Raw genomic sequence first — 27,011 nt, forward strand, 5'->3', positions numbered from 1 at the left:
AAAAAAAAAAATTCTGGCTTATGAAGTTGTAGGCTCTACTCATATCTTTCATTTATTCTTTATTTTTTAATGAGGCAAAACGTTATTTCTTCCTCATTGACTATTACACTTAGTATCATAAAAATGTTATTACTTTGAAAACAGTTTGTAGATCAGTCTCTCAATTTGAAAACATTCCTGGGGATACATGATGATTGCTGAGGAGGGACAATCATAAGTTAAATGCTAAATAATTACAAGGGAAATTGTTCCCAATTTTTATAGCTAGACTATATTTACAGCTAGATATTTTTATAGCAATGTATACATGTATTATGTAGTTAAATATATAGTCAATATTAGTATTACATATATATACTAAATATTATAATTATGTTTAACTATAATGTGGTATGGGAAAATCAGGTTTGCCTAGGAACTGTGAAGGCTTTTCAGTATACATATGGATATTTATATTTAATTTGTTAGACAAGGTAAGGCATTGAAGTTCTTTTTTTACCTGATTTTTTTGAGGTATAGTTGAAGTACAATATTATATATGTTTCAAATGTATAACATAGTGATTTACAATTTTTAAAGGTTATATTCCACTTATGGTTATCATAAGATATTGGCTATATTCCATGTGTTATACAATATGTCCTTGTAGCTTATTTATTTTATACATCTACTCATCTCTTTTAAAAAGAAAATGTAGGGGAATATAGTTGCTAGCCGGAGTTACTAGGACAATGAAACCAGTGAAGGAATTTAATTGTGTCCATGACTTAGCTTGCTGGCTAACAGTATGAGGAAGCAGTAATGAAGCAGGGAGGGATAGGCTGTAAGAGCCTCTCCGGGGGCTTCCCTGGTGGCGCAGTGGTTAAGAATCAGCCTGCCAATGCAGGGGACATGAGTTCGAGCCCTGGTCTGGGAAGATCCCACATGCCGTGGAGCAGCTAAGCCCGTGCACCACAGCTATTGAGCCTGCGCTCTAGAGCCCATGTGCCACAACTACTGAGCCTGTGCGCCACAACTACTGAAGCCCACACGCCTAGAGCCCGTGCTCCGCAACAAGAGAAGCCACCGCAATGAGAAGCCCGCGCAATGCAACAAAGAGTAGCCCCTGCTTGCCACAACTAGAGAAAGCCCGAGCGCAGCAACAAAAACCCAGCACAGCCAAAAATAAATAAATAAAATAAATAAATTTAAAATAAAATAAAATAATGTATGCAAAACAATACATGTTTTAAATAATAATAATAATAACGCTTAAAAAAAAAAACAAAGGAGCCTCTCCGGGCCCCTTATCAGTCCTGAGAGGGTCCTTACCTTACATTTGCAAGTATCTACATGAGCTCTGCATTAAGGCACCACAAAGAGGTCTCTGGAACATATCTCTTGACCTTCCTGGTCTGTTGAAGGAAAGCCCAACACATTTCCAGTAACCAAAAAAAGATAGCTATTGGAAGAAAATTATGCATCTGTCCCCAAAATGGAGACACAGAGACTTTGCACCTCATATCATAAAAAGGGCTAGAAGGTAGGGCTTTGAGGTGGAGCTTCAGCAGGTGACTCATGAAAAGAATAGAAGCCCTGTTTTGCCGTTTGACATGAGTGAAGGCAAATGGCCTTTGCCTTCTTTCATTTCGTGTACACTCCGTCACCACGGAGGCCCTCTTTGCTAGAGGATGGAGTCAGCATTCTCTGGACTTTGAGATGGAGGAGGGTTTTTTCTAGGACAATGCAGAGACATTTGGGATATAAATTTTCAACTGATCCTGAGTCCTCCTTTTGCTTATTGGCCCCAATGGGTACATTCTCTGCATACCCAGACTCTCTAACTTATATTTCTTCTTCATGAACATCTATTACTGAGCTTACAGGAACCCTATAGGTACTCCTGTATCCATCTCCCCGCTGAGTATCTGGAACTCTTATGGATGTCTGCTTATCAGATATTCTAATTAGTAACCTCCTGTTGATGACTTACGCTCTGAAAGGAACCATACAGCCCATAGCTGGCATCTCGTCCCTTCTTTCCACAAACATTAGTTCTCTTCTGTGGGCAAGCGCCTGGCATGGGTGTCACGGCACTAGGGTGCTGCCAAAACAAGACTAAGACTCTGCAGCTTGCTTGCCTTCTCATCCTGCAAACTGGGCCCAGGTGTGGACTAAACTAGACGTTTAAAAAAGCCCCTCAGTGTTCAAGCAAGGCTATGTCATAGCCTGTAACCTTTTTATTTTACATTGTAAACGCTTGATACTATTTGCGATGAATCAGCTGCTTATCCCTCTGCCACAGGAATGGAAGAATGAGTATTCTCCTGTGGCAAAAACCTGGCTTAAAAACAAAACGCCACAAATCAGGCGGGTCTGTCCATGAGAACCATGGACCTGCTGTGTTTCTGTTGTCGGAAAGGTTAAACATCAAGCAAGATAAAAACAGAAGTTGCCCTGTGTATTAGCTCAGATCCTCTGAGAAGCAGAGGACAAGATGGGATTAAGCGTGCACAGATTTTTGTTAGAGGAAATGTGGGTTATGAGAGAAAATGCAGAGGGAGGTATAATCTGGCTGTAGTGCAAGTCTGAGCCCCATGGGGGAGCAAGGAAGGAAGGCCGGCTGGGTGGAAGTGCCCCAGGCCACCAGCAAGCAGTCTCAGGGAGGTTCGGCATGGCTGTGACGGAGTCAGCTTCAGAGGAGTCCCACACGTCCCAGGCACCAGCCTGCCGTAGTATTCCTCTTGCATTCAGTTTGCTGCTGCTGGAACAGCCAAACATGGGGATGCGTTTCAGAGCATGGCAGCTGGGCCAGGACTCAGAAATTGGCAAGGTGCATCCTCACTTCAGCCACGCTGTTGCTAGCAGATGTTCTCCAGCACTCAAGCTGATGTTCCCAGATAACGTACAGGAAGTCACTTCCTTAAGCGATGGGGAGAAAACAACTTACCTGCCAGAGCTGCATCACTAGGGCCATGGTGAATTAGCTAACACCACCTACTCTGTTTCAGGCTAAAGCCTTCTGTTTCATCTCTGCTGCTTTCCTCTGGGTCACATAGGAGGGCTCCCCTGATCTCTGGCTCAGCTGTTAGAGGAAAACCCCAACTGTTTTTGTGTGTAGGTACCCCTATGGCCTCTTCTCCCCGTGGAAGCAGAATAGAATACATCCTGACAAGAATTTTGGTTATAGGGTGTGATTTTTTCATACTAGAACTTTAGCACTGCCAACTCCTTGCCCAGTTTCTAGAATCTGTCCTTAATGATCGCTTACTAGGACACTCTGATTCCAGGCTCCAAACTAAAAAGTAGCCTCTTGAGCTATTCAACAGCCAACTCCTATCAAAATCCCAGTGAAAATGATTATATTTGCGGGACATAACTTACCATATAATCTAAATGCTGTGAAAGTTATAACACTTGAAAGCCACATTTGTCAACCGCAGTACGGACTTGACCTTTAATGGTATACTCTTGGCTTGCATTTACTGTGAAAGCATGAGTGAGGACAGGACGTTTCCCATCATAGCGCACCCTTCCCCTCTGGTAGAGCCCACCACCTGATCTGCAGCGAGTTCCAGGACCTGCTCTGGGGAGCTGCTCTGTCTCTTCACTTCATATGATAAAAATTAGTAATTCCTCACATTTGCTTCCCTGCTGTGAGGTCAAGAGGCAGAGCGCCTATGTCGGTGTTACACCTCCATGGTCCAGGTATTGCTTTGCTCCTCCTCATCCTGGTTTGCACTCTTGCATTCCTATTTTATTAATTTTGTCTTTTATAAGCTACCCTAAATCGTTTCATAAAGAGGCAGGAAAATTTGAAATTAAAATTGTATGTACTTATTGAGCAGCACTTTTCTGTGCCTGAAAAATGAAGCAGAACAGCCACTGCTAACATTTTTTGTAAGGAAAAGCTCGGGTTTCTTTCCCTCCACACTCAATTCTTGACTTTTGGCCACCAAATAGGGAGGGTTTTTTTTCCCATACCAAGCAATTCTCTAATTCCCAGTAGACACCAACTGGATGTTCTAAAATTTCACTTAGTTCTGACACGATCTACCTGGAGACAGCATCAGATCCCACAGGTTAAGGACTCAGTTCCCACAAGAGTGCCCCCCTTCAGACACCAAACACAAGTCAGGTTATCACCTATACATCTGACCAACCAACTATACGTTGGAGTTCTCTCTACCCCCTCCTTGGGTTTGATCACTTGCCAGAATGGCTCACAGAACTCAGGGAAACATTTCCTTGTGTTTACCGATTTATTATAAGAGCTTACAACTCAGGAACAGCCAGACAGAAGAGATGCATACATACATAGGGCAAGGTAACGGGGAAGGAGCACAGAGCTTTGTACCCCATCCAGGTATGCCACCCGCTTGGTACTTCCGTGCATTCACCAACCTGGAAGTTCATCAAATCTTGTTGTTCGAAAGTTTTTATAGAGCTTAATCTCCAGCCCTGTTCCCCCCATTCCCAGTGCCAACCTCTAATCGCTTGCTCTTTCTGGTAACGATGCCGAAACTCGGCCTCTGTGCACCAGTGCCAAGTTGAATCTCAGAGACAGAGTTTTGGGTGAAGTAGCAAAGAATAGCTTTATTGCTTTGCCAGGCAAAGGGGGACACAGTGGGCTCGTGCCCTCAAAACTGTGTGTCCCAACCTGGGAGGATCTGGTGAGTTTCATAGCAATGGTTCAAGGGTGGGGTTGCCGATAAAGATCAGGGTGTGCTCAGGGTGTGCAAAAGGCCTGCATTCCTTTAATCTGGCCTAAGATGGCCCCCTGATGAGATTCTGGGGTTCTCAAGGTTATCAAACTGTGGCCTCCTCTCTGGAATGAAGAATGCTTCATCAAATAGTTCACGTCTTCCATTTGTTGGGGGTTTTAGTTCTGCAGAAGAGCTCAAAGATATTGTTATAGGTATCCCTTGAGGTGGAACCAGGATCCTATCCCAAGGCTGCACTATTGTTTCTTTTTTTATTTTATTTTAATTAATTTACTTATTATTGGCTACATTGGGTCTTCATTGCTGTGCGCAGGCTTTCTCTAGCTGCGGCGAGCGGGGGCTACTCTTCGTTGAGGTGCGCAGGCTTCTCATTGTGGTGGCTTCTCTTGTTGCAGAGCATGGGCTCTAGGCGTGCAGTCTTCAGCAGTTGTGGCACATGGGCTCAGTAGTTGTGGCGCACGGGCTTAGTTGCTCCACGGCATGTGGGATCTTCCCAGACCAGGGCTCGAAGCCATGTCCCTTGCATTGGCAGGTGGATTCTTAACCACTGCGCCACCGGGGAAGTCCCTGCACTATTGTTTCTTGGCTGCTCCTCCCTAGTCTCAGCATCCCCTCCCTTGCCTGACTAGCAACTGTTTGAATCTGCCCTTTGGGACTTAGGGAGGCCTCATGGAGGCTGGAGTCTATTCCCTACAAACAAGGAAAGGCTTCCATCCCAGAAGCCCCACAGGGTCCTGCTTGGTTGCATTTACAGATCACCACAACAGATATAATAGTAATGGAAACATTTGAAATATTGTGAGAATTACCAAAATGTGACAAAGAGACAAGGAGTGAGCAAATGCTGTTGGGAAAATGATGCTGATAGACGTGCTAGACCCAGGGTCACCACAAATGGCCAATTTGTAAAAAACACAATATCTTCCAAGTATAATAAAATGAAGTGCAATAAAATGAGGTATGCCTGCACATAGGGTGAGGTCCAGAAGACTCCCAAGTACAAGAGCCTATGTCATCCTGGAGCTGGGGGGTACACCACCCTGCTGGCATGTGGATGTGTTCACCAATCTGGAAGCTCTCCAGATTTATGGAGGTTTCATTATGTAGACATGATTGATTAAATCATTGGCTGCTGCTGATTGAACTCAATCTCCAGCCTCTCTCCCCTCCCTGAGGGGAGGGTGGGATAGGCTGAAAGTTCCAACCCTCTAATCACATGGTTAGTTTTTCTGGAGACCAGCCCCCATCTAGAAACGATCTCGGAGCCCCTCAAATTCAAGAAGTTGAATGAATCCCAAACATGAGAAGCCAAAGAAATCCACACCAAGACAAAGAAAAAAATCTTGAAAGCAGCCAGAGGCAACACTTCACCTATAGGGAAAAACAGTTAGATTGCTAGATTCCCCCCCTCTAAAAATGTTGCACCTGTTTTTAGAATTGCAATGGTGATATGTAACTTTCTTTTATTATGCAGAAAAGCCAAGATTTTAAAGACTGATTAAAAACTCAGTGTTAACTGGAGTGGGTGAGGGTGAAATTACTGCTCAGAGACTGTTGTGGGAATTCTAAAAACAAGTGCAACATTTTTAGAGGGGGGAGTCTAGCAATCTGTTTTTCCCTATAGGTGAAGTGTTGCTTCTGGCTGCTTTCAAGACTTTTTTCTTTGTCTTGGTGTGGATTTCTTCGGCTTATCACATTTGGGATTCATTCAGCTTCTTGAATCTGTAGGTTTGTATCTCTTGCCAAATTCGTGAGGCATTATTTCAAATTTCAACCATTATTTATTTGAATACTTTCTCTTCTCCTGCTTGGACTCCAGTGATATAAGTATTAGATCTTTTGTTAGAGTCCCACAGGTCCCTGACGCTCTGTGAACTTTTTTTTTTTAGTCTATGTTCTCTCTGTTTTTCAGATTGGATGGTGTCTATTGTTCTGTCTTCAATTTACTGATTCTTTTCACTCTCTCCTTCATTCTGCTGTTGAGCCCAATCACTAAGTTTTTTATTTTGGTTATTGTATTTTTCAGTTCTAAAATTTCAGTTTGGTTCTTCTTTATGTATTTTATTTCTTTGCTGAGGCTTTCTATTTTTTCTATTTTTTCATGATGTGTTCTGTATTTCAAGTGTGTTCAAGAGTTTAAAGTGTGTTCATAATTGCTCATTGAAGCATTATTATAATGACAGCTTTAAAAGCTTTATCAGATAATGTTAACATCTCTGTCATGTCAATGTTGGCATCTCAATTGTTTTTTCTCATTCTGTTTGAGCTCTTCCTGGTTATTTGGATGATAAGTGATATTCAATTGAAAGCAGTCATTTTCATATTATGTTCTGAGACTTCTGATCTTAGTTAAGCCTTTGGTTTTGGTTGGCATTCTCAGACATCTCTCTGGGAGGAGAAGGGGTGCACTGCCCCATTATTGCCAGGTGGAGATAGATGTCCAGGTTACCACTCAGCCTCCATTGACAGCCAAGAAAGGGTGTCCTCATTCCTGCTGCACAGCGGTGGGAGTCCAGGCTCCCCTCAAGATTACCAATACCATGGAGGGGAAGCAGGGACAAACTCATTACTGGCCAGCAGGGATGAAAATCCCAGCTTCCTACTTAGCCTTCCCTGACACCACCCCAATGGTGATGTTGAGGCCCCTCATTACAGGTTCACGAAGATGGAAGTCTAGGTTCTCCACTCGGCCTTTGCTGGTGTGACTGGCAGTTGGGTTACACTTTTTTCTGGTATTTGGTTGGAGAAGCGAGGTTGTTGTCTAAACGTTTTCTGTCTTGCTAGGCTGCCTCTATCCTGGTCCTTTGGGTAGAGAGAGCAGGCTCTGGTTGGGGTGTTATTTAAATCTGTACCTGTTGGTATTTCCTTTTTCCAGCTTCTTCAGTTGTATGAGGCAAAAAGAAAATTCAGGAAGTCACCATCCCCCAGGTCCCCAGCTGCTCTGCCTTTTTTCTTTATCTTCCAGAGTCTTCTTAGGTTTGTTTTATAATGTCCAAGACTTTTAGCTGTATTTAGTAGGAAGAATAAGAAAAGTATGTCTACTCCATCTCAATATGACTTTTAATATTGTTCATTTATTTACACAACAACTTTTTTTGGAGTGCCTGTGATACAACCGTGAATAAGCCATTCGTGGTCATTACTTTCATGGAGCTTAAGGACAAGTGAACATCAGGCACAACACAGTGTGGTCAGGGTTATTGTGGGGAAAGGACATGGTGTTCTGAAAGCAGAAGAAAGGGTTCCTTAGAAGGAGTGATATCTGAGCTGAGACTTGAAGGAACATACATACAACCATTCTGTTTTTCACTTTCAATGCAGTATTCAGTAAATTACATGAGATATTTAACACTTTATTATGAAATAGGCTTTGTGTTAGATGATTTTGTCCAACCGCAGGCTAATATATGTGTTCTGAGCACGTTTAAGGGACGCTAGGCTAAGCTATGATGTTCGGTAGGGGTATTAAATGCATTTCTGACTTATGATACATTCAACTTATGATGGGTTTGGAGGGATGTAACTCATATTATTAAGTCAAGGAAGATCTGTAGAGGCAGCACATGCTCTGGTTCATTTTGGTTCTGAGTTCTAGCCTGTGTGTCCTTCTGCATCCAGGCAGTGACTTCCTGCTGGGAGCTCCCCGGCTCACACTTCCTATCTCCTTAGGGCCCAGAGCCATTCTTACCCCTCCTCCATGGAGCTCAGGGCAAGGAGCTCCCACCTTGTAAGTGATGAGACCGAGGCTGTCCCCACTGGCCACCAACTCTGCACAGAATCCCTCAGCCCAGCAGGCCTGTCTCACAGGGATTCTTCCAGCAACCTGCTCCTGCCTTTCTCTGGCCACTGGCCTCCTTCTTCCTCCCCCCTTACACATGCCCAGTTTCAGATATGACCTCAGAAAGGATGTGAAAATAAACCCCCGATTGTTCCCACCTGCTGTTCCCTGCTCATCCTGGGCAGCTGCTGCTGTCACCCAGTGCTCTGGGTTGGTCCTCTTCCTTGATGAGCTAAAATTAAAACATCTGCCCAGAATTAACCAACCTAAACCCCTCCCCTTAGGACGGTGTTTGTTTAGACAGAGAAGTTCCCCATTCCTTCCGGGAGCTCAGACCTGAAGTTCTTTAATCCTGGATCTCTTACCGGCCAGCTGTGTGACCTCAGGAAGACCACTCAGCGTAACTGTGCCTCAGTTGTTTGAGATATAAAATGAGGAGATTCTACATCTGTGCCCATGAAGATAAAGACCTCACTTATTGTTTAAAGATTTTGAGATGAAGGAATCTTTGATTCAGTCATCTTATCTAACCAACCTACACTCCATCCATTTCCCTTTGCCCTGCTTTCTTTTTTTTTAGAGCCCGTATCATTATATATGTTTATATTTTATGTGACCTGAGTCACTTTGGCCATTCAGCAAATGTCAGATCATTTTTGTCTCTGGCAGTTAGAAGTGGAAAGTGAGGGAGGGGGCAGTATATGGCCCTTCACCCACCACCTCACCCCCAGGGGATGTATTAAATGGCAGCAAATCCTACCAAATGTGCAAATGGACACAAAAACAGTCCTACAGCCTGTTCTTGACTCCAGGGAAGTCCATCTCTCTGCCCTTGCCTGAAAGGGCCATGGACATCATGACATGCTGACAGCAGGACCACCAGACTTGGGGCTGGTCAGGCAGCAGAGTATGCCTGTAAGTGTCAGAGTCCAGGACCAGTGGGCTCTAGAGTCTGGAATCCGGGCCAAGGGTACCATTTCACCAGGTTGCGGGGCTTGGAGGATGCTTGTCCATCCATCGTGCTAAGGGCAGAACATTCCAGTCAACTGCATATCAAGCACTCATATCACCAATGAAAACTCATCTCCATGTTCATTAACAAACCTTCTCATGCAGATTTCTAAAATGATAGTTAAAGCCCTAAGTAATCACCTCTGGCCTGTTAATTCCTGATTAACATGTTTTAAATTCTATGGGTATAGAGACAACTTCTCTTTATACTGATGTACTTTTAAGGCAAATTACCTCCCAGACCATATGATGATGGGATGTTAGGGTGTACATTTGTTTACTGTCTGTCACCCACTAGAATGTAAGCTCCTTGAGAGCAGGACTTTGTTTTCCTTATTCACTACCAGGACTCCAGGTGAATGAATGATAGATGAAAAGATAGAAAGATGGCAAAAAAGATGCTTTTTACAATCCGGCTGGTTATGGGCGATAGTCTTCCTCCCTGTGTGGGGTCTGGCTCCCTACTCTCCAAGGTAAGCTAGTGGGACCGGTTGTGAGTGAGGGAGCGAGCATTCCTGTTCACTTCTCCCCGGCTGCCCTTCTGTGTCCCTCTTCCACTTTGTCCATCCACGGCCTATGCCCTCCCGAGCCTGCAGCTGTCAGCTCCCCCTTCCCCATACAGCACTGCCTGTTGGAAACCTCTTCTTCCTCTCCCCCTCCTTCTCCATCAGCAATGTGGAGGAAACCTGAATTCAGGTATGGACGCTACCAGAAAACAGCTGGGTAACTTTAGTCCTTGAACCTTTCTGGAGCTTGGTGTTCTCATCTGAGAAATGAATGGGTGAGTCAGGCACAGTGCTGAGTATTCAGATGATCTCATTGAACCTTATTTAATCCTCCCTCCAACCCTACAAGGGTAGGTAGTTTTATTCCATTTTCAAGTGAGGGAAAGGAGGCACAGAGGGGGGAAAGTAACTTGCCCTGGATCCCTTAGCATGAAACCCAGATGTAATGACCCTTCGGTGCGGCTCCCAGCACGGGCATACCTAGTCTGTGACATATAGAACCATCCCAGTAGGTCTGGGGTGGGCCTCTGGGAGTCAGTTTCTAAGAAGCTCACACAGTGTTTGGGATATACAGCCATGTCCATCAACCATGGCCTTAGACGAACTCCAGCTTGCCTCCCAGGGCTCACTTTCATTCTGTCATCATTTACCCTGGCCCAGGGACTCACTTCCTAGCGAGGTTTATCAGATAAGTGATAAGACACAAAGGCTTCCATTTTGACCTGAATGTATTTGCATTTCAACAGGAACAAGCAATAGGATGACCCCTGATGGTTGTGGGGAGGGAGGGAGATGGAAGCCCACTTTGGGCCCAGGGATTCCTATGGGCTCAAAACTGCAGGTAAGTCCTCCACTTGTTTGAGAGTAAGAAGAGCCCTGCTTGCAGGATGCCATCTTCCCAAATTAAGGAGGGCACACAGAGACCACACACTCACTGCTTAGATGAGACAAACTTTTTTCTTCCTTTGAAGATCAGAAAGCAATTGAATTCAGTCTGTCCTGATTTCAGAATGTGAAACTAGGGATTTTTCCTCCACAAAAGCAAGATAATAGGGCTTCCCTGGTGGCGCAGTGGTTGGGAATCTGCCTGCCAATGCAGGGGACACGGGTTCGAGCCCCGGTCTGGAAAGATCCACATGCTGCGGAGCAACTAGGCCCATGAGCCACAACACCGTGTTGAAGAGTGGCCCCCGCTTGCCACAACTAGAGAAAGCCCTCGCACAGAAATGAAGACCCAACACAGCTAAAAATAAAATTAATTAATTAATTAAAGGGCTTTCCTTTAAAAAAAAAAAAAAAAAAGCAAGATAATAGTCTGGCATCAATAAATAAACATGGACCAACTAATGTCCATTAAAATGCTCATTACATTTGGGATTAGCAGATACAAACTACTATATATAAAATAGATAAACAACAAGGTCCTACTGTATAGCACAGGGAGCTGTACTCAATATACCGTAATAAACCATAATGGAAAAGAATATGAAAAACAGGCTTCCCTTGTGGCGCAGTGGTTAAGAATCCACTTGCCAATTCAGGGGACACGGGTTCGGTCCCTGGTCCGGGAAGATCCCACATGCCACGGAGCAACTAAGCCCATGCACCACAACTACTGAACCCTGCAATGAGAAGCCCGTGCACCACAACGAAGATCCAATGCAGCCATAAATAAATAAATAAATAAATAAATAAATAAATAAATAAATAAGAATATGAAAAAGAATATGTATATATATGTATAACTGAATCACTTTGCTGTATACCAGAAACTAACACAACATCGTAAATCAACTATACTTCAGTTTTCTTAAAAAATGCCCATTACTTATCGTATATTAACGCATATTTGTGGAACCTAGAAAAATGGTACAGATGAACCGGTTTGCAGGGCAGAAATTGAGACACAGATGTAGAGAACAAACGTATGGACACCAAGGGGGGAAAGTGGTGGTGGGGGTGGTGGGATGAATTGGGAGATTGGGATTGACATATATACACTAATATGTATAAAATAGATAACTAATAAGAACCTGCTGTATGAAAAAATAAATAAAATAAAATTCAAAAAAAGGATATAAAGATTTGAATAGTAAAATTAACAATGTTGATTTTAAAAATGCCCATTACAGAAATATACTTCCAATGTATTTTGAAGATATCAGAAAATTCCTTAGTTCATTTCTCAAGTATCCTGTGCATCCCTGTGCCAGCCCTGAAGCAAGTTGTGATGAGTGAATGTAAAAGGCTACACAGCCCCACCCCAGAGATGTGGCCAGGATCTCAATAAGGCTAAACCCTGACAGGAGAGCCTTGCGGTTGGTACAAGCCAACCCTGAGGAGGGGAGCAGGAAGGAGGTCTGGTCCAGCAGGGAGAGTTTTCACGGCTGCCCAGAATCCAACCAAGAGTTGGAAGAAAAGGAAATGAGGCAGGTTAGGTGAGAAACTGCCTCTAGTGAGAATGAGCTGTGCAAATTGAGTAAATAAGACAGCAGGCCCAGGGAGGGGAAAGAAAAGAGGTTGGGAGAAGCCTTTGGAGTGAATTCCTCTCCTGTGGGCCTCGGTGTGCCCGGTTGCCCTCGGTCTCCCCACATCATATCGTGAACATTTTCCCTTGGCTGTGTTGTACTGCGTGATATTCCCTAATGAACACATCCAAACAAAGGAGGTCCTATATATGAAGGTGTTCATAGCAATCTCATTTATGTTCCTCCAAATTTAGAAAGCTCTAATTATCCAGTGGTATGGTTACAGAAATAATGGTTATGTGCTAAATCATTTCGTTTTAAACAAAACGCAAACAAACAGCTTTGGGAATGACTGGGGGGAAAGCAGAAAGCAAAGCTGTAGAAATCCTGTGATTTGCAAAAATATAGATATGATTGGAACCACACTGAAGGAAATTCAGAACTGAAAACCATTTGTTGGAGGGCTGGAGCGGATGTTTTGCTTTTGTAATTTCGTTTCGTATATAACAGTAAATCGAAATCAATTCAAAAGTGTAGGTATTTCTGGGAGAATTGCAGAGTGCTCAACCCTGGATACCCCTTAGACTCACACAGCGCTTCTAAAAGATACCAATGCCTCGACTCCCAGTAGAGCAATAAAGTCAGAATTTCTGGGAGCATGGCCCTAGGCATTGGTATGACCACATCACTGTGTTTTAAAAGCTCCACGAGTGATGTTCTGCGCACGGCTGGGTGAGGCTGTGGTTACACATGTCTGCACCCTAGTTCAACCAGGTTGCTATTCTAACCCCAAGTTGACAACAGCTGCAGGAGGAAATGGGAAACTTGTTTGGGGACTGGAGGGAGGCAGGTCATTTGGCAATCAGGAAGGTTTTGGAGAAGATGTCTAAGGTACACCTGAGTGGGGTACCACGGAGATACTTTAGAGAGATGTGAGGGTATTTTGAGAGCCAGAGAACACCTTTGTCCACATTCCATCCTCACCCGCAAGCTCTTCCTATTCCTTCAAGGCCAATTCCATTTATCATCCATCCCCTCTGAGAAGCCTTTCTTCAACTGTCCCCACCCCCAGTGGGAGATCACTTCACATCCTCTATGCCCCCATAGTAGCCTGTGGGTATCTTTATTAATGCACTTAGCATGTTGTGTTATCATGATCTCTCTGCACCTATCTTGGTGTAAAAGGAGACTTCATCTTATTAATTTTGGGGTCCCTGGTGCCTAGTGCAGTGTTAGGCACATAATAGATGCTTAATGAATGATTGTTAGTAAATAAATGCATAGGAGAATGTGTGTTAGAACTATATTAAGAACCAATTTGCTTATTAGACAAATATTCAAGGGGTTTCTAGTGCTCTCAGCATTGTAGTCCAATTGCTCAGATGGATTCAGTGTTAAAATAGCTTTTTTAGATTAATCTGGGAAGCTAGCCATCATTTGTGTTATTGTTTCTATGAGAAAAATTAAATTCATTCTGTGTTTTAAATAGCCGACTCCCAGATGAATCTTTAGATCACATGTATTTCTGATTTTAGGACTGCCTGTACTTTCCAAAATGTCCCATGCTAAAGTAACTTCTGCCAATGACTTAACTGAGTTGTCTGGAAAAAGTTCATTTCCAGAGCTTAGACTAGACCAAAAGAATGCTCACACTTTACCCTTTAACAGGTAAATTCCATGAGCTGAGTCTGGATCTACACTCTACACAATTTCAGGCCTTTTCAAAATGTAACATTTAATTTTTTTTCCTAATTTCATCAGTCGATGGGGCAGATATTTCAGCTAGTGTTGAAAACAACGGCTAACACCAGCATGGTATGTACCATGTGCCAGGCGTTGTCTAAGTGCTGCCATTATTCAGTGACCCTTTTGTCTTCCCAGGAGCCTCAAAAAACCTAGGGCTGACCCTGCATTGAAGTCAGAAAAACCAAATAAGAAAGAGGCTGGATGTGAAGGCAAAACTATCCTCACTATCCAGAATGGAGTCTCCTTTTCCTGGCCACCAATTTTTTGTTTTTAATTTTTATTTATTTTTTTTTAATTTTGGCTACATTGGGTCTTCGTTGCTGTATGTGGGCTTTCTCTAGTTGCAGTGAGCAGGGGCTACTCTTCGTTGCAGTGCGTGGGCTTCTTATTGCGGTGGCTTCTCTTGTTGCGGAGCACAGGCTCTAGGTGTGCGGGCTCAGTAGTTGTGGCACGTGGGCTCAGTACTTGTGGCTCGCGGGCTCTAGAGCGCAGGCTCAGTAGTTGTGGCACACGGGCTTAATTGCTCTGCGGCATGTGGGATCTTCCTGGACCAGGGCTCGAACCCGTGTCCCCTGCATTAGCAGGTGGATTCTTAACCACTGCGCTACCAGGGAAGCCCTCCTGGCCACCAATTAAAGTATAAAACGATATAAACCCACTAGAACCCACTGCATTGTGAAGGCCCTGGAGAAGAAGCCACAGTGCAGCTGTGGTGAGGGTATGCTCTGGTGACCCCATCCCCCATCAGCTGAGCCTAAGCACTGCAGCAAGCCAGCTGCCTGCACCAGCATCAGAGGGAGTTAATGGTGCAGAGAGAAGGATCACCTTAATGGAATGGGGAACAGGGCTGCTGCAGTCAACAGGGTACTGTTGGGAAAAGAATTTCCATTTAAAAGATTTCAATAAATAGGTTCAGCAAGAATTGAAAACAAAGGATTCTGGCTGGAGAGGTAGGGGGACAAGGGATGGAGCTTGTAAAAAGACAACAGATTATTGCATTCTTCCTCTTGGGTGCTTGTTGGTTAAGAGAAGACACAGAACATCTTTGGTCTGGAAAAAAAATGCAGTAGCTTTTCCTACTGCTGGGAAGTCAGTAAGTCCAGTCGGGCTCTGCCAGCTCTGAGCTCCCCACCCTCCAAGGCCTTGATGAGCACAAAGTGACTTGTGCTTAGGATGTCTGCAGAAGTTCATGACCTTCCTTTAAATAAGAACAAGGGAATAAATGAACTAAAAGCTTGTTTACTGATAAACAGATAACCAACCCCAAGGGAGAACCACTTTGAGAATAATTTTTCTAATACAACTGTGTCTCCTGTGTGTAGAAAAGCACACCCTCCAGCTTCAACTATTTGAAGAAATAATTTACTTATCCAAGGAAAGGACAGTCATGTTTTCTGGAATGCCCACACTAATTTAAGGAGGCTATGTGCTTTGTAGCCACACCAGATTATCATCTGAAGAACTGCCTCTGCTTGATAAATGAAAACAGAGATTCTTAAGAAATTAGAATTTGATCGTATTTTTTAGCGGCTTCAGACACCAGATGTTTATAGCTTGGCAAAATATGGTTATTTTAACCCAGATGTAAATTCCTCATGGCTCATTCTGAAGTTTTGCCATCAAGAGACTTCTTCATACAGAACGTTTCCCTTTCGCTTATCAGCAACATACACGCTAGCCATTTTCCCCAGAACAATACAGCTTATCTCAGTACCATAAGATGCATTGGGTAATTTATGACTCTAGAATCTAGAAACTAAAATGTAGCTTAAAAAAAGTGAAAGAAGCCAATCTGAAAAGGCTACATACTATATAATTTGAATTATATGACATTCTGGAAAAGGTGAAACTATGGAGATAGTAAAAGGATCTGTGGTTGCCAGGATTTTTAGGGCCGTGAAACTGTTATTCTGTATGATGCTATAATGGTGGATACATGTCATTATACATTTGTCAAAGCCCATAGAATACACAACACAGTGAACCCTAACGTAAACTATGGACTTTAGTTCACAGTAATATATTAATATTGGCTCCTCAATTGTAGCAAATGTGCCATACTAAGATGTTAATAACAGGGGTGGAAGGTGAGGGGCTATATGGAAATTTTCTCTTCTTTTCCTCAATTTTTTGGAGCCCAAAAACTGCTCAAAAAATGTCTTTTAATTAAAAAAAAAAAAATAGACAGTTTGGCCTCCTGGCCTCTCCATGGGGGTGGGGGAGGGGTAGATGATGATGTCATTCTGCTTAAGTCTTCTGTGGTACCCAGTGTGTAACCTCAAGCAATTTCATTTGAAAATAGTTATCAGTACATTAAATCTCCTTATCTTTCTGGTGGTTGTTGCTATTACTAGTCTCTTTCTTTAAAAACAAACCAAAAAGAAGAGGAAGAATAAAAAATGAGCTTACCCTCTTTTCAAGAAGTTCCTGTTTTTCTCCATCATAGATTCTGTTACACCCCTTCCAAGATCCAAACAGTTGGCAACTTTGCAACACTGCAGAGGCCGCTTACTCGACTTTCTAGGTGTCTTGGCCAAAAAAGAAAGGCAGTGCTTGCTGCCGTTTCTTAGGTCTGTTCTGACCAGCAAAATCAATGACTCACAGCACAGGAGGGGTGCTTATTCCTTTCTTATGGTATGGGAAGGGGAATGGCTGAATAATACCCACAGTAAATATCTACACATTGTAGAAAATACCACTAGGAATAGCACGCGTTGTGAAGAGTAGTTGTTCTGACTGGCCAAAAGAAAACCTACACTAAACAAATTTACAAATCAATCAAAGAAAGATGTGTACTAAGTACTGCATTTTATGGTATATAAAATGCATTTCCCTCTGGAGGGGGATAAAGGTATCCAACAGTTAACCCTGCATTCAGCGTGCCTTTATTACACACATATACCCGGTGACGGACAAAAAACAGGGAGCTGGCATAAAGGCAGAGGAAATTCGTATTATGATGTCAGCAGTATCAGTACTCTCATGAACAAAATTAAATTTCTTGCTTAGAAAACCACAGTAAAATTACATTCAACACCCATAAAGATAGTAAAATTTTTCTTTTCCAAAGAATGTCTTAAGAAATGGGATGTGTCTTATTTATATACCACCTGCACATATTATATGTCAGCAGAGTTAAACAAGATCATCTATGGGCCTACAATCTGATTTCCTCTGTAATATTGTCTTGGGCTTGATTTCCCACCTAGGACTCTGGTGAGGGTGTAAGAAATGTGTCACTAGTTCATTGGTGGCCACCCAGCTCAGGGTTCAGTTTCTGCCCGCTACCAAAAACATTTGGGACAAGAGTATGATAGTTCACTTCCATGGTACCAGAACGATGCAAGTACAACCCAGTCATCCCTGATTTTCTCTGAAAGTTCCATGCACTTTAAGTATGTAAAACCTCACACACGAATTAAGCTAAGAGAAAATAGGGAGTAAAATTTAAAGAAATACATCGTCATACATTTTAATTTAATGTAACTTTTCTGACTCCCTGAAATGTCCTTTCTCTTTCTCTTCACAATAAACTCATGGGCAGAATAAGAATCAGTGGAGGTGGCAAGAAAGTCAACAGAGGGCTGAAGGAACAATACCAACAGCTGGGGTTCTCTACTTCCAAACGTGATGACAAATATTTGATTACTTGCTCTAAGGACATACAGAACAGTCTACTTGAAGATCTTTGAAAATTATCCTAGAAGACATTTGTGTCTAAAGTTGGACTCTTGGAAGACACTTTCTCAACCTTGTCCATCTCTCTTGTCCTTTGCAGGGCAACAGGCTTTGGCTTCTTGAACGCACTGTGCAAAGCAGCGGCCGTCCTCGGAAACTTAATATTCGGCTCCCTGGTCAGCATCACCAAAGCGATCCCCATCCTGCTGGCCTCCACCGTGCTCGTGTGTGGAGGGCTGGTGGGGTTGCGCCTGCCTGACACACGAACCCAGGTCCTGATGTAACGGAAAAAAAGCCATCCGTCCTGTGTTTCTTTCTGCTGCCCCATGTCAACTCTCCCGACTGACTCAAGGCTCCAGCTTTTTCAGATACAGAAAAGCGGTCAAATCCCAAAACACTAATTCTTGCTGCGACTAAAATTTAGATGCGTACCATCTCGCCCCTTAAATGTGATTTTGCAGTTTGTTTGTTTTTTTTTTCATGCATCGTTGTCTTTCCTAACTGTGATGCTACTGCCTTCCAGAAATCAGTGGAAGGATTTTTTTAAATGTGCTGGTCAGCCGGGCCTTCCTGAGCTGCTCGCTGCAGGTTCAGAAGCTAAGAAGAGGACAGCACTGCTATAAGAAATAGATCCTGCTCCTAATGCAACATTCACGGGAAAGATAAGTGGGCGTATTATCGCATTTGTGCTGAGGAGAGGGATTCTTTTCTTTTTTTCAAACAGAGTGATATTTCCTGTTTACTTAGAAAAGGACACCCAGCAATTCTTGCTGTTACAGCAGGGCCTTTCAAAAAAAAAAAAAACACCACGTGACACCAAACAGAGCTGGGTGGGGCTCTTTCAGGCTTGACAGTTAACGTGACTGTCTCTGCTGACAAGAAAAATAGGGGCTCTGCTGTTGGCAGCAAAGATCTCTGAGCTGCATGAGCAAGACTTCTGCCAGAAAGCCCCCGGTGAAACTTCTGAAAAGTACGAGGAAAAGGACCTGTAATTATGTCTGTGACTGTGGCATGTGGTTCAGAATATTAGAAAGTCAGAGCTCAGGGGGATCGTGGGCCGACATTCATCCCCACCTGCCACCCCACCCCCAGCTGCCATTGACCTTGCCAGGTAGCAGATTCAAGGGAAAAAAGCCACTTTCTAACTGGGTCTGCCCACCTGATTCTGCCCTTCACCCAAACTCTCTCGTCTAGAGATTGTCAGTCATCTGAGTGGTTGTAAATTGAAAATGAGGAAGAAAGTCACACCTAAATCCATTTGTAAATGCCAAGTGATACCTCGAGGGGACCGGTTTCCTGAGGGATGGTGCCCCTGGGGAGTTGACATTGGACTTCCTACTGGCAACGCGCATGGCTTGGCTGGGCCGGTGCGCTGGTCGGTGTGTTCCTGGCTGCTGCCTCAGTGTGAAATCACAGCCTGCTGTGCTCCAAGGGGCCCTCGGGCAGACAAGGGCAGCATCTCCTGGTGGGTCTGGCTGCTCATGTTACCTCTGGAGTCCGCCTGGGCCTGAAGAGAGAGGTCGGCAGGACATTCCCATGGCTGTCAGCTCTGTGACCTTCTCACCCCTGGGGCTGCCCCTCCCCCACGCTGGTCGTTTTTACTCATCTTTGAAATCTGAAGCCTCCAGGTACACTTGCAGCCAGGAATAAATCCCATATTAAAACAATAGTCCTTTTTTAAACTCTCTCTGTCTTGTTAGAGGGTTATCCTTATTACTTATTGTAGGGGTTTCCAACAGGCCACGGCCCTGGGGCCTCCAGGAAGGGAGAGCCTTTGTTTCCAATAGTCATTACATTCAAAGATGTCTTAACCCCACAGGCCACTCCGCCTCTCTCTCCCCTTCCTCCTGATCCTCCGAGAGCCCCAGACAGCAGAGTTCAGGCTCTGTGAAAAGCTTCTTTCATGAACAGAAGCCATTAATCGACTCTCCCTTGAAGTAACTCAGGCCTGTACAGGGGGGCAGCGTGGTGTCGGGGGCTGGCAGGATGAGGGTGGTTCCCTGGGGATGCGGGCTCAGGGCCAGAGCATCAGGAAAACTCAAACCCAAAACTGCAAAGGTGGCAGGAAGAAGGAAAATCAATAAAGACTAGACGAGATCTATTAGAACAATATCAACAAAGCAGGAGAGAAACAGAACTTTTTTTCACCTCTGCCTCCTGGAATATTATTGGAAAACAAAGATGACAGTCAGACAACCCACGAACATATTCTGTATGGTCTTGCATTCGTACTCATTTCCTCACCTACCTACCCCTTGATTTATCTTCTTAAAAAAGACATATTTGGGGACCTGAGCAGGTTTTTTAGTTGAATGTAGCATGTGGTAATAACTGCAAAAGTAATGTGTATCTCCGCCAACCCATTCAAAAGATGAAGAGAAATGTGCATGGGTATTGCTGTCTGTAGATCTTCCGCAGCAGTTAACTTTGCTTACTGGACTGTCTTTACTTTTAGAAATGTCTCAAATGTCTGTTGTAGTTCTAAATGCATCGAATATCCAGAGCACGGTTTACGAAGTATTTTGTCTGAACCCTGGGTTAGGTCAGAATGGGATAAACCAGCAGAACCGCACTTGATGAGAACTGCCACCACGCATCCCCTTCAGAATGACCTTTCTTGACCTTCTTGTCACTTCATCCAAACCTCCCAGGTGGCCCAAGAGGGATCTCTTCTAATCTCCTGGACAGTCTGTGGTCACAAACCTTCTTGGTCACCACCTTTTCCACTTTTCCTGCAGTTTCCCCGCCTCCTTCACGTTGTCCCCATCACCGTCATTTTCCGTGAGAGAGCTCAAGTTCTTCCCAAAGTATGTGGTGTGGCCTGTCCGGCTTGTTCTGGGGTCAGCAGGATTAAGATAGAGCCATGCGCTTAAACAGAAACTCCCAGTTCTATCAGTGCAGCAGGCTGTTGGCACACGGACGTGCAACCAGCAACTCATTTCACCTGCAGTAGAAAGAAAATGAGAGTATGTGCACAAATGAAAGCCTAGGAAACGCTCCCACTGGCTCCTGTATTTCCAGCTCCTTTTCTATCTAAAATTTCCTAATAGCTCTTTGGATCAATCCAGAATGCCCCCGAATCCTGTTATTATCACTGGTCCTCTCAGGAGGAAAAAATCCAGCTGCTCCAAACTGAAAGTCCTATACATTACACCCCCAGTAATGGGGCCTACCCTCCTGTCTTACCCTCCTCTCATTTAATCTCACTGCCTTGGAAGCCAAACCCAGCAGCTAGCGGTCATCTTACACCCAGAAGACCGATGCTGGGAGATAAGATAGATGGGTCCTCGCCCAAATTCCCCCACTAACCAGTAATGAGACCCAGAGGAGAATGTAGGTCATTGAACATCTCTGGTCCTCAGTTTTCCCATCTGTGGATTGGGACTAGTTTGCTACTGGGACTAGTCTAAGATTCTAGAGGATCGTCGTGAAAACAGCTTCATCTTACTATCTTCTTCTTATGCTAAGCTCTTCTTTACAAGCACCAAATAGGTTGAGTTTAGAAACTGAAAAATTAGGAAATAGGTAAACATGCAAGAGCTCAGGAAGTTGTTTGGGAAGCCCCTGTGGGATAGGCGAGAGCGTGGTTCCTGTGTTGTTTGTACTGCCAGCTTCTTAGGATCCGGAGCGTTATCTCCATTCACTGCTGGTTTGACAGTTCCTAGTGGCTGCCAAGGAAAGGGCCCCGCCCTGTAGGGATGCAGACGGTTAGGAGACTCTCTGATCACAGCCCTGTCACAAAGGCTGCATCCCATAGCTCTCCTGACTCTACTCCATTTTATTCTTGAAGCATGGCCTTATGCACACCTAGGCCTTCAGAAGCAGAGTTCTAAAGTGATTTCACCTGAGTTGGCAAATGCACCTTCACTTAAAAATCTCACCAAGCCTAAGCTCACGTTTGCACCAAACTGCGTAGCTGCTTTTCTGGATGTCTTGAGATATCAAGAGAGAGGTGGGAAAAGAAATGTAGTGACCAAAGGGAGAGTCCAAGATGTTGAGAAGGTTCCAATGAAGAGATATGGGCAGAATTGAGATTTTCTCAGCCCTGGGATCATTTCAAAAGCATTCCATGGGAATAGCTTCTGATCCCCTTTGCCAATCAAAACAGAATATGATATTCTCCATTTTTTTTCTGCTTAATATCAAAATGGCCTCTACCTATTTCTTCAGTAATGCACTTGACTTGTTCATGCATTAAAGGCTCTGAAGCTGGAAATGTCTGAATTTGGCCTTCACCTGGTATCATGGAAAGACAGTCGGTTGATTGTTAAGGGCGTGTTGGCTGTATGTTTGGTTTTTCATGAACCCCCATATCACGTTGAACTCAGTCAAGGTACAAACCTACAGAAACAACAGTCAAGTTGCCACAATGAAAAGAAACCTACACAGTAGGGCACTCTGAAATGGACTACATATTTCTTACAGTTTATGTTTCTGCCAAACAAAGTGTGTTTTGAGTAAAGCTTCTCTCACAATCCGTGACGTAGACGGAATTGTAAGTGTCTTCTAGGTGTGTTGCGTGTCCCTTCATTGTTTCAGGTGTGGGGTGACAGTTCTCCATGTGATGTTCTTATGCTCTAAATATTGACCATTCCTCCTATCATTGGTGTCTCACCAACCAGGCACAGCCATTGCCAGGGCTGACTTCAGTCTTGCTCAACCAAGACCTTGATCCAGTTTAGTAATCTCAGGATTTTGAGTGACAAGGATACAGTTCATGGGCCATAGTTTCAGGCTAACAGCACTGGGTGGGGGAAAGAGCTGGGCAGAACATCCCCTGATCTCTTGTCATCTCATGTCATCTCATCAATAAATATTTATTGAATAACTTGCATGTGCTAGGTTGAGGCGCTGTGCTGTGTGTAGGTCGTTAACCCTTTGCAGGACTTAAATAAGGGCAGGGAAACGGAGAATGAAAGAGAAAGCATCTATAATAGGGGGTCCTCATATTGATCCCCATTACCTGTTGTTACCCCCGCCCCATAAACACAAGGTGTTATTTTCCAAAATTTAAAAGAAATAAACATATATGTGGACTCTAAAAAAAAAAAAAAATGGTTCTGAGGAACCTAGGGGCAGGACAGGAATAAAGACGCAGAGGTAGAGAATGGACTTGAGGATACGGGGAGGGGGAAGGGTAAGCTGGGACGAAGTGAGAGACTGGCATGGACATATATACACTACCAAATGTAAAATAGATAGCTAGTGGGAAGCAGCTGCATAGCACAGGGAGATCAGCTCTGTGCTTTGTGACCACCTGGAGGGGTGGGGTAGGGAGGGTGGGAGGGAGACACAAGAGGGAGGAGATATGAGGATATCTGTATATGTATAGCTGATTCACTTTATTATACAGCAGAAATTAACACATCATTGTAAAGCAATTATACTCCAATAAAGATGTTAAAAAAAAAAAAAGAAAGAATAGCCTACCATGGGCAGAGCAGGAACTACTCAGAAATTGGGAATATCTTTGACAGAAGGAGAAAGCCCCTCAATTGCTTGGCCTTTGTTGGAGGGACTACTAACTAGTATGTATTTGGAAAATGAGAAAAACGGAGCCATACATGTGCTATTTCTTTAAATATCCTGGCGGGAAACCAAGCTAAGGTATTAAAGGAAAAGAATTAGCAGCCAAGATCACCCCATCTTTATAGAGGTGTTCATTTTATTTTTAATTGGAGTATAGCTGCTTTACACTGCTGTGTCAGTTTCAGCTGTACAGCAAAGTGAATGCATAAAATAGAGGTGTTCAGTTTTAAAGTCCCAGTTTCTTCTGGGGCATTCTTTTTATGGCCTGAAACTGGAGGCGGGGGCTGGGAAGTGTTCAGAGCAGGCAGCGCTGGAGTCCTCTCTGGAGCAGAGTCAGCAAATCCCCCAGCTGCCGCCATGCCATGTCCTCGGGGCCTCGGCTTCCCAGGGTGTTTCCTTTCTGTTTTTGAAGACCTGTGACGAAGTCAGCAGATAAGCCACCCAGAAAACAGGTTCTGACAGTCAGTGGCAGGCGCTTTTCAGATTTCAGTTTAAAACCAGTGCATGGTAAAGCGTCTCAAGGCTGCAAAAGACCTCTGGGTGCTGGGGGGCGTGAGGGGCAGAGCAGAGAGAAGGTGGTTGTCAGTGCCCCTCCGCCCTCCCCTCCCAGAGCCGCGACTTCCTTTCTGCCCCTGGCTTTGTCCTCCTTACCTCCAACTGGCAAAACACACTCACCTCCTTTCTCCCTTCTGCTCCTCCACCTCCTGTCCTCTTGTCTCCTCTTGACTCCAGCAGTGTACGGGGACAAGCTTGACAGGGCCCTTGGGACCAAGGAATGTGCTGACCGCACCTGCTGGGGAGGCCCAGGGGAGGGGGAATGGGGAGAAGGGGAGTGGGTGCAGGAGCTGTGAGCTCTAGACGGTTGGCTTTGACACAGCTCCCCGTGCTGGACGAGATTTCCAACTCCTTCCCGACTCCTGCGCATGATGGGATGGGCACCACTGGCCTGAGGTCTGAGCGAGGCCCATCTCTGAGGCAGAAGTCTTAGAGCTCCATGCTTGACTCCTGGAAGGCAAGGGGGCCCGCAGCGAGGTCCCGGAATTCACTGACCAGGGGCAGTAGACACACCTCTCCGTGCCTGCCCAGGGCCCTACTTGGTGCAGAAGGCCAGCAGGTGCCTTCCACTCAGATTTAACTGCTGAGGTTGCAGAGGTTGCCCGCTCTCTGCCTACGCTACCACCTCCGTGCTCACTTTGTGCCAAGAGTGCCCAGAACCAGGAGGAGGAGAAAGCAGCCCTCAGCCCTCTGTTCAGACCCGCACAGGGTTTAACACCGGCTAGTGGCCCGCCCTAGAAGCTGGGGTGCAGGGTCCTAAGCAGCTTTCAGGTGCCTGGAGAGCGACTGGCCGAGCAGCTCACAGGGGCCAAGTCGTCGAAAGCCAGGGATGGGCTAGAGCAGGTGCAAACCAGTTCCTCAGAGCCCATCATTTCAGGAATTTTGTGAGCCAAAAATGGTTGAGAAACAGCCATTCTAAAAAATTAAAATATGTGAAAGTACAATTAAAGTATATTTTAAAACAAAGGTAATAAATATTCTAAACTCATCACTTTCTAATTATTTTACTCCATTTTAGTATTATCTATGCCCTTGAGGTAATCGACACCTATTGTGTCTGTATGGGAGAAAAACCCCGTGATGCTGGGCTACTGGGCACTACTTCCCAACTGCAGGTCAGTGACATCACCTTTGTAGCTTGCAATCGGCCATGGTGGGAGTAGTCACACCACGGATATTGACAAACGCTACAAATCAGACTCCTCCTCCGAGACAGTGGCTCATCATGTGCCTACATGCCGCTCCCTAGAGCCCTGACCAGTACGTGGCCACCCGTTGCATAGACCCAGGCCACACCAAATTGAGTCCCATGGGTCTGCGGCTCAGCACTGCCCATAAACCCAAGGGAGGGAAAGACAGCAATTTCAATCTCCTGTGGTACACAGTGGGTTTCTTTTTGCGTTTGTACTGATTCAGAATAAGACCCACAGTGCAGAGAATCCACCACTCTCTACGAGTATTGTTTCTTCTGGGAGGATGTACAGCAAATTGACTATTATATGCTGTGCAAACAAAAATAAATTCGTTTGAAGTTACAAAGTGTCTCCCCTCTCACACCCTGGTAGGCGTTGAACAAGGAAACTCCTTCTTTGCCTTTGACATTCACCAGGCCTACCTAGATAGAACTGGACAGATTGGCTTAATCTCGTCTCCTCTGCTATTCTTATATGTTTATTGTACTGAGTCTATGTCCTAAATCAAACAAAAGAAAAAAGAAATGTTCTTTCTTGATATGTGCTTTCATACCGTCCAAAATGCGGTTCTGTATCCTTGTCCTGATCCAGGAACACATTGAATAGACCATACATCCTTCACTAATGTCTGCATACTGTAAATAAAGTCCTAGAAGAGTTTGTTCTTTCAGGTGAACCTCCATTTTGGACACATGTTAAACCAACAATCCACTCTCCTTTGCAATGAGATCTTGGCAGTGGTCCTCTCCTAGGTTTTGGCACTTGGGCGTTTTGTTTTGTCTTGTTTCTCTTCTGTTTTTACTGCTCTGTAAGCCCTCCTGCTATGAATATTCCCGTTACCCCAAGTGTACTGTATATATGTGCTGCATGTGTGAACCCCAATAAATTCTGTTTCAGGTTTCTAGAGTTTTTCTCTTAAGTACAGCTGGTCCTGTTGTGAACTCATCTTTCTGGTATGCCTCTGTGTGTCTGATTCCTGTATTGCCAAAATGTTTGACCAAGTGTGTTTTAACAAATGCCCGAGACAGCCATGCGTATCCTTGTGTGAGTGAGGGCATGCTCTATGTGGGATGACTCGTGTACAGCATAAATCTATCAGCCGTGGACATGTGTATACATTTATGTGCCAGACACCTACCATTCATGTAACAGCTGCAAAGATATTTATTGGACATCAGATTAATAAAAGAGCATTTTTGCTCCATTATATTCAAATAAAGGTTGCTGTGTGACTGACTTCCCTTGCAAACATGAATTGACCCTTAAAAAAATAAGTACTTTTGTTTAACGTCCTTGGGCATACGGAAAACCTGTTTCCCTTGATTCAGGCTTATTTGAATTGTTTCTGTGGGCTGGTGTCATGGGTATTGATGTACTGTTTGATTTCACAGGCATACTGTCCACTTGTTAAGCCAGGACCAATGGGAAGAAAGTGTTTGCTGGGGAGTTTGTGGCAGAGGAGATGCTGTGTTATTCTGCCCCAGAGCAGGAATGGCAAACTGATTTTCATCTAGCATATTGACTCCAACTGACTGGTAGTGTCTGCTTGGAACATTAGCTTGAGGGGCATGATGAGAAAAAGTGCTGTATTTTATAGCATTGGCATTGGAGGCAGAAACACAAACTGCCTGCCGTGGACTTGCTAATCCCCAAAGAATACTTTTGACGGCATTTAACAGAAGACCCAGCTTCAAATATCTTTACTAATAAAGGGAATTGTTATTTCCATAACAAAGGAGGTAGGACAATTCCAAGGTTGGTTATGGTACGGCTTGGCAACATCACTGAAGACCCAGGTTCTCTGCATCTTTTAGGTCAGCCATCCTCAGCATACTGGCTTTTGT

General features: G+C 44.3%; 1 protein-coding gene across 1 annotated transcript in view; it reads left to right on the top strand.

Moving 5' to 3' along the window:
• Positions 1-18,174, top strand: part of SV2C (synaptic vesicle glycoprotein 2C) — a 178,827-nt gene extending 160,653 nt beyond the window's left edge. The window contains exon 12 of the mRNA XM_059919360.1: positions 17,991-18,174. Within this exon, the coding sequence (XP_059775343.1) occupies positions 17,991-18,174 (184 nt within the window). The remainder of the gene's footprint in view (positions 1-17,990) is intronic.
• The last annotated feature ends 8,837 nt before the right edge of the window (positions 18,175-27,011 follow it).

The sequence above is a fragment of the Balaenoptera ricei genome, chromosome 3 (genome assembly GCF_028023285.1).
Source record: "Balaenoptera ricei isolate mBalRic1 chromosome 3, mBalRic1.hap2, whole genome shotgun sequence".
In the NCBI taxonomy this organism is placed as follows: domain Eukaryota; kingdom Metazoa; phylum Chordata; class Mammalia; order Artiodactyla; family Balaenopteridae; genus Balaenoptera; species Balaenoptera ricei.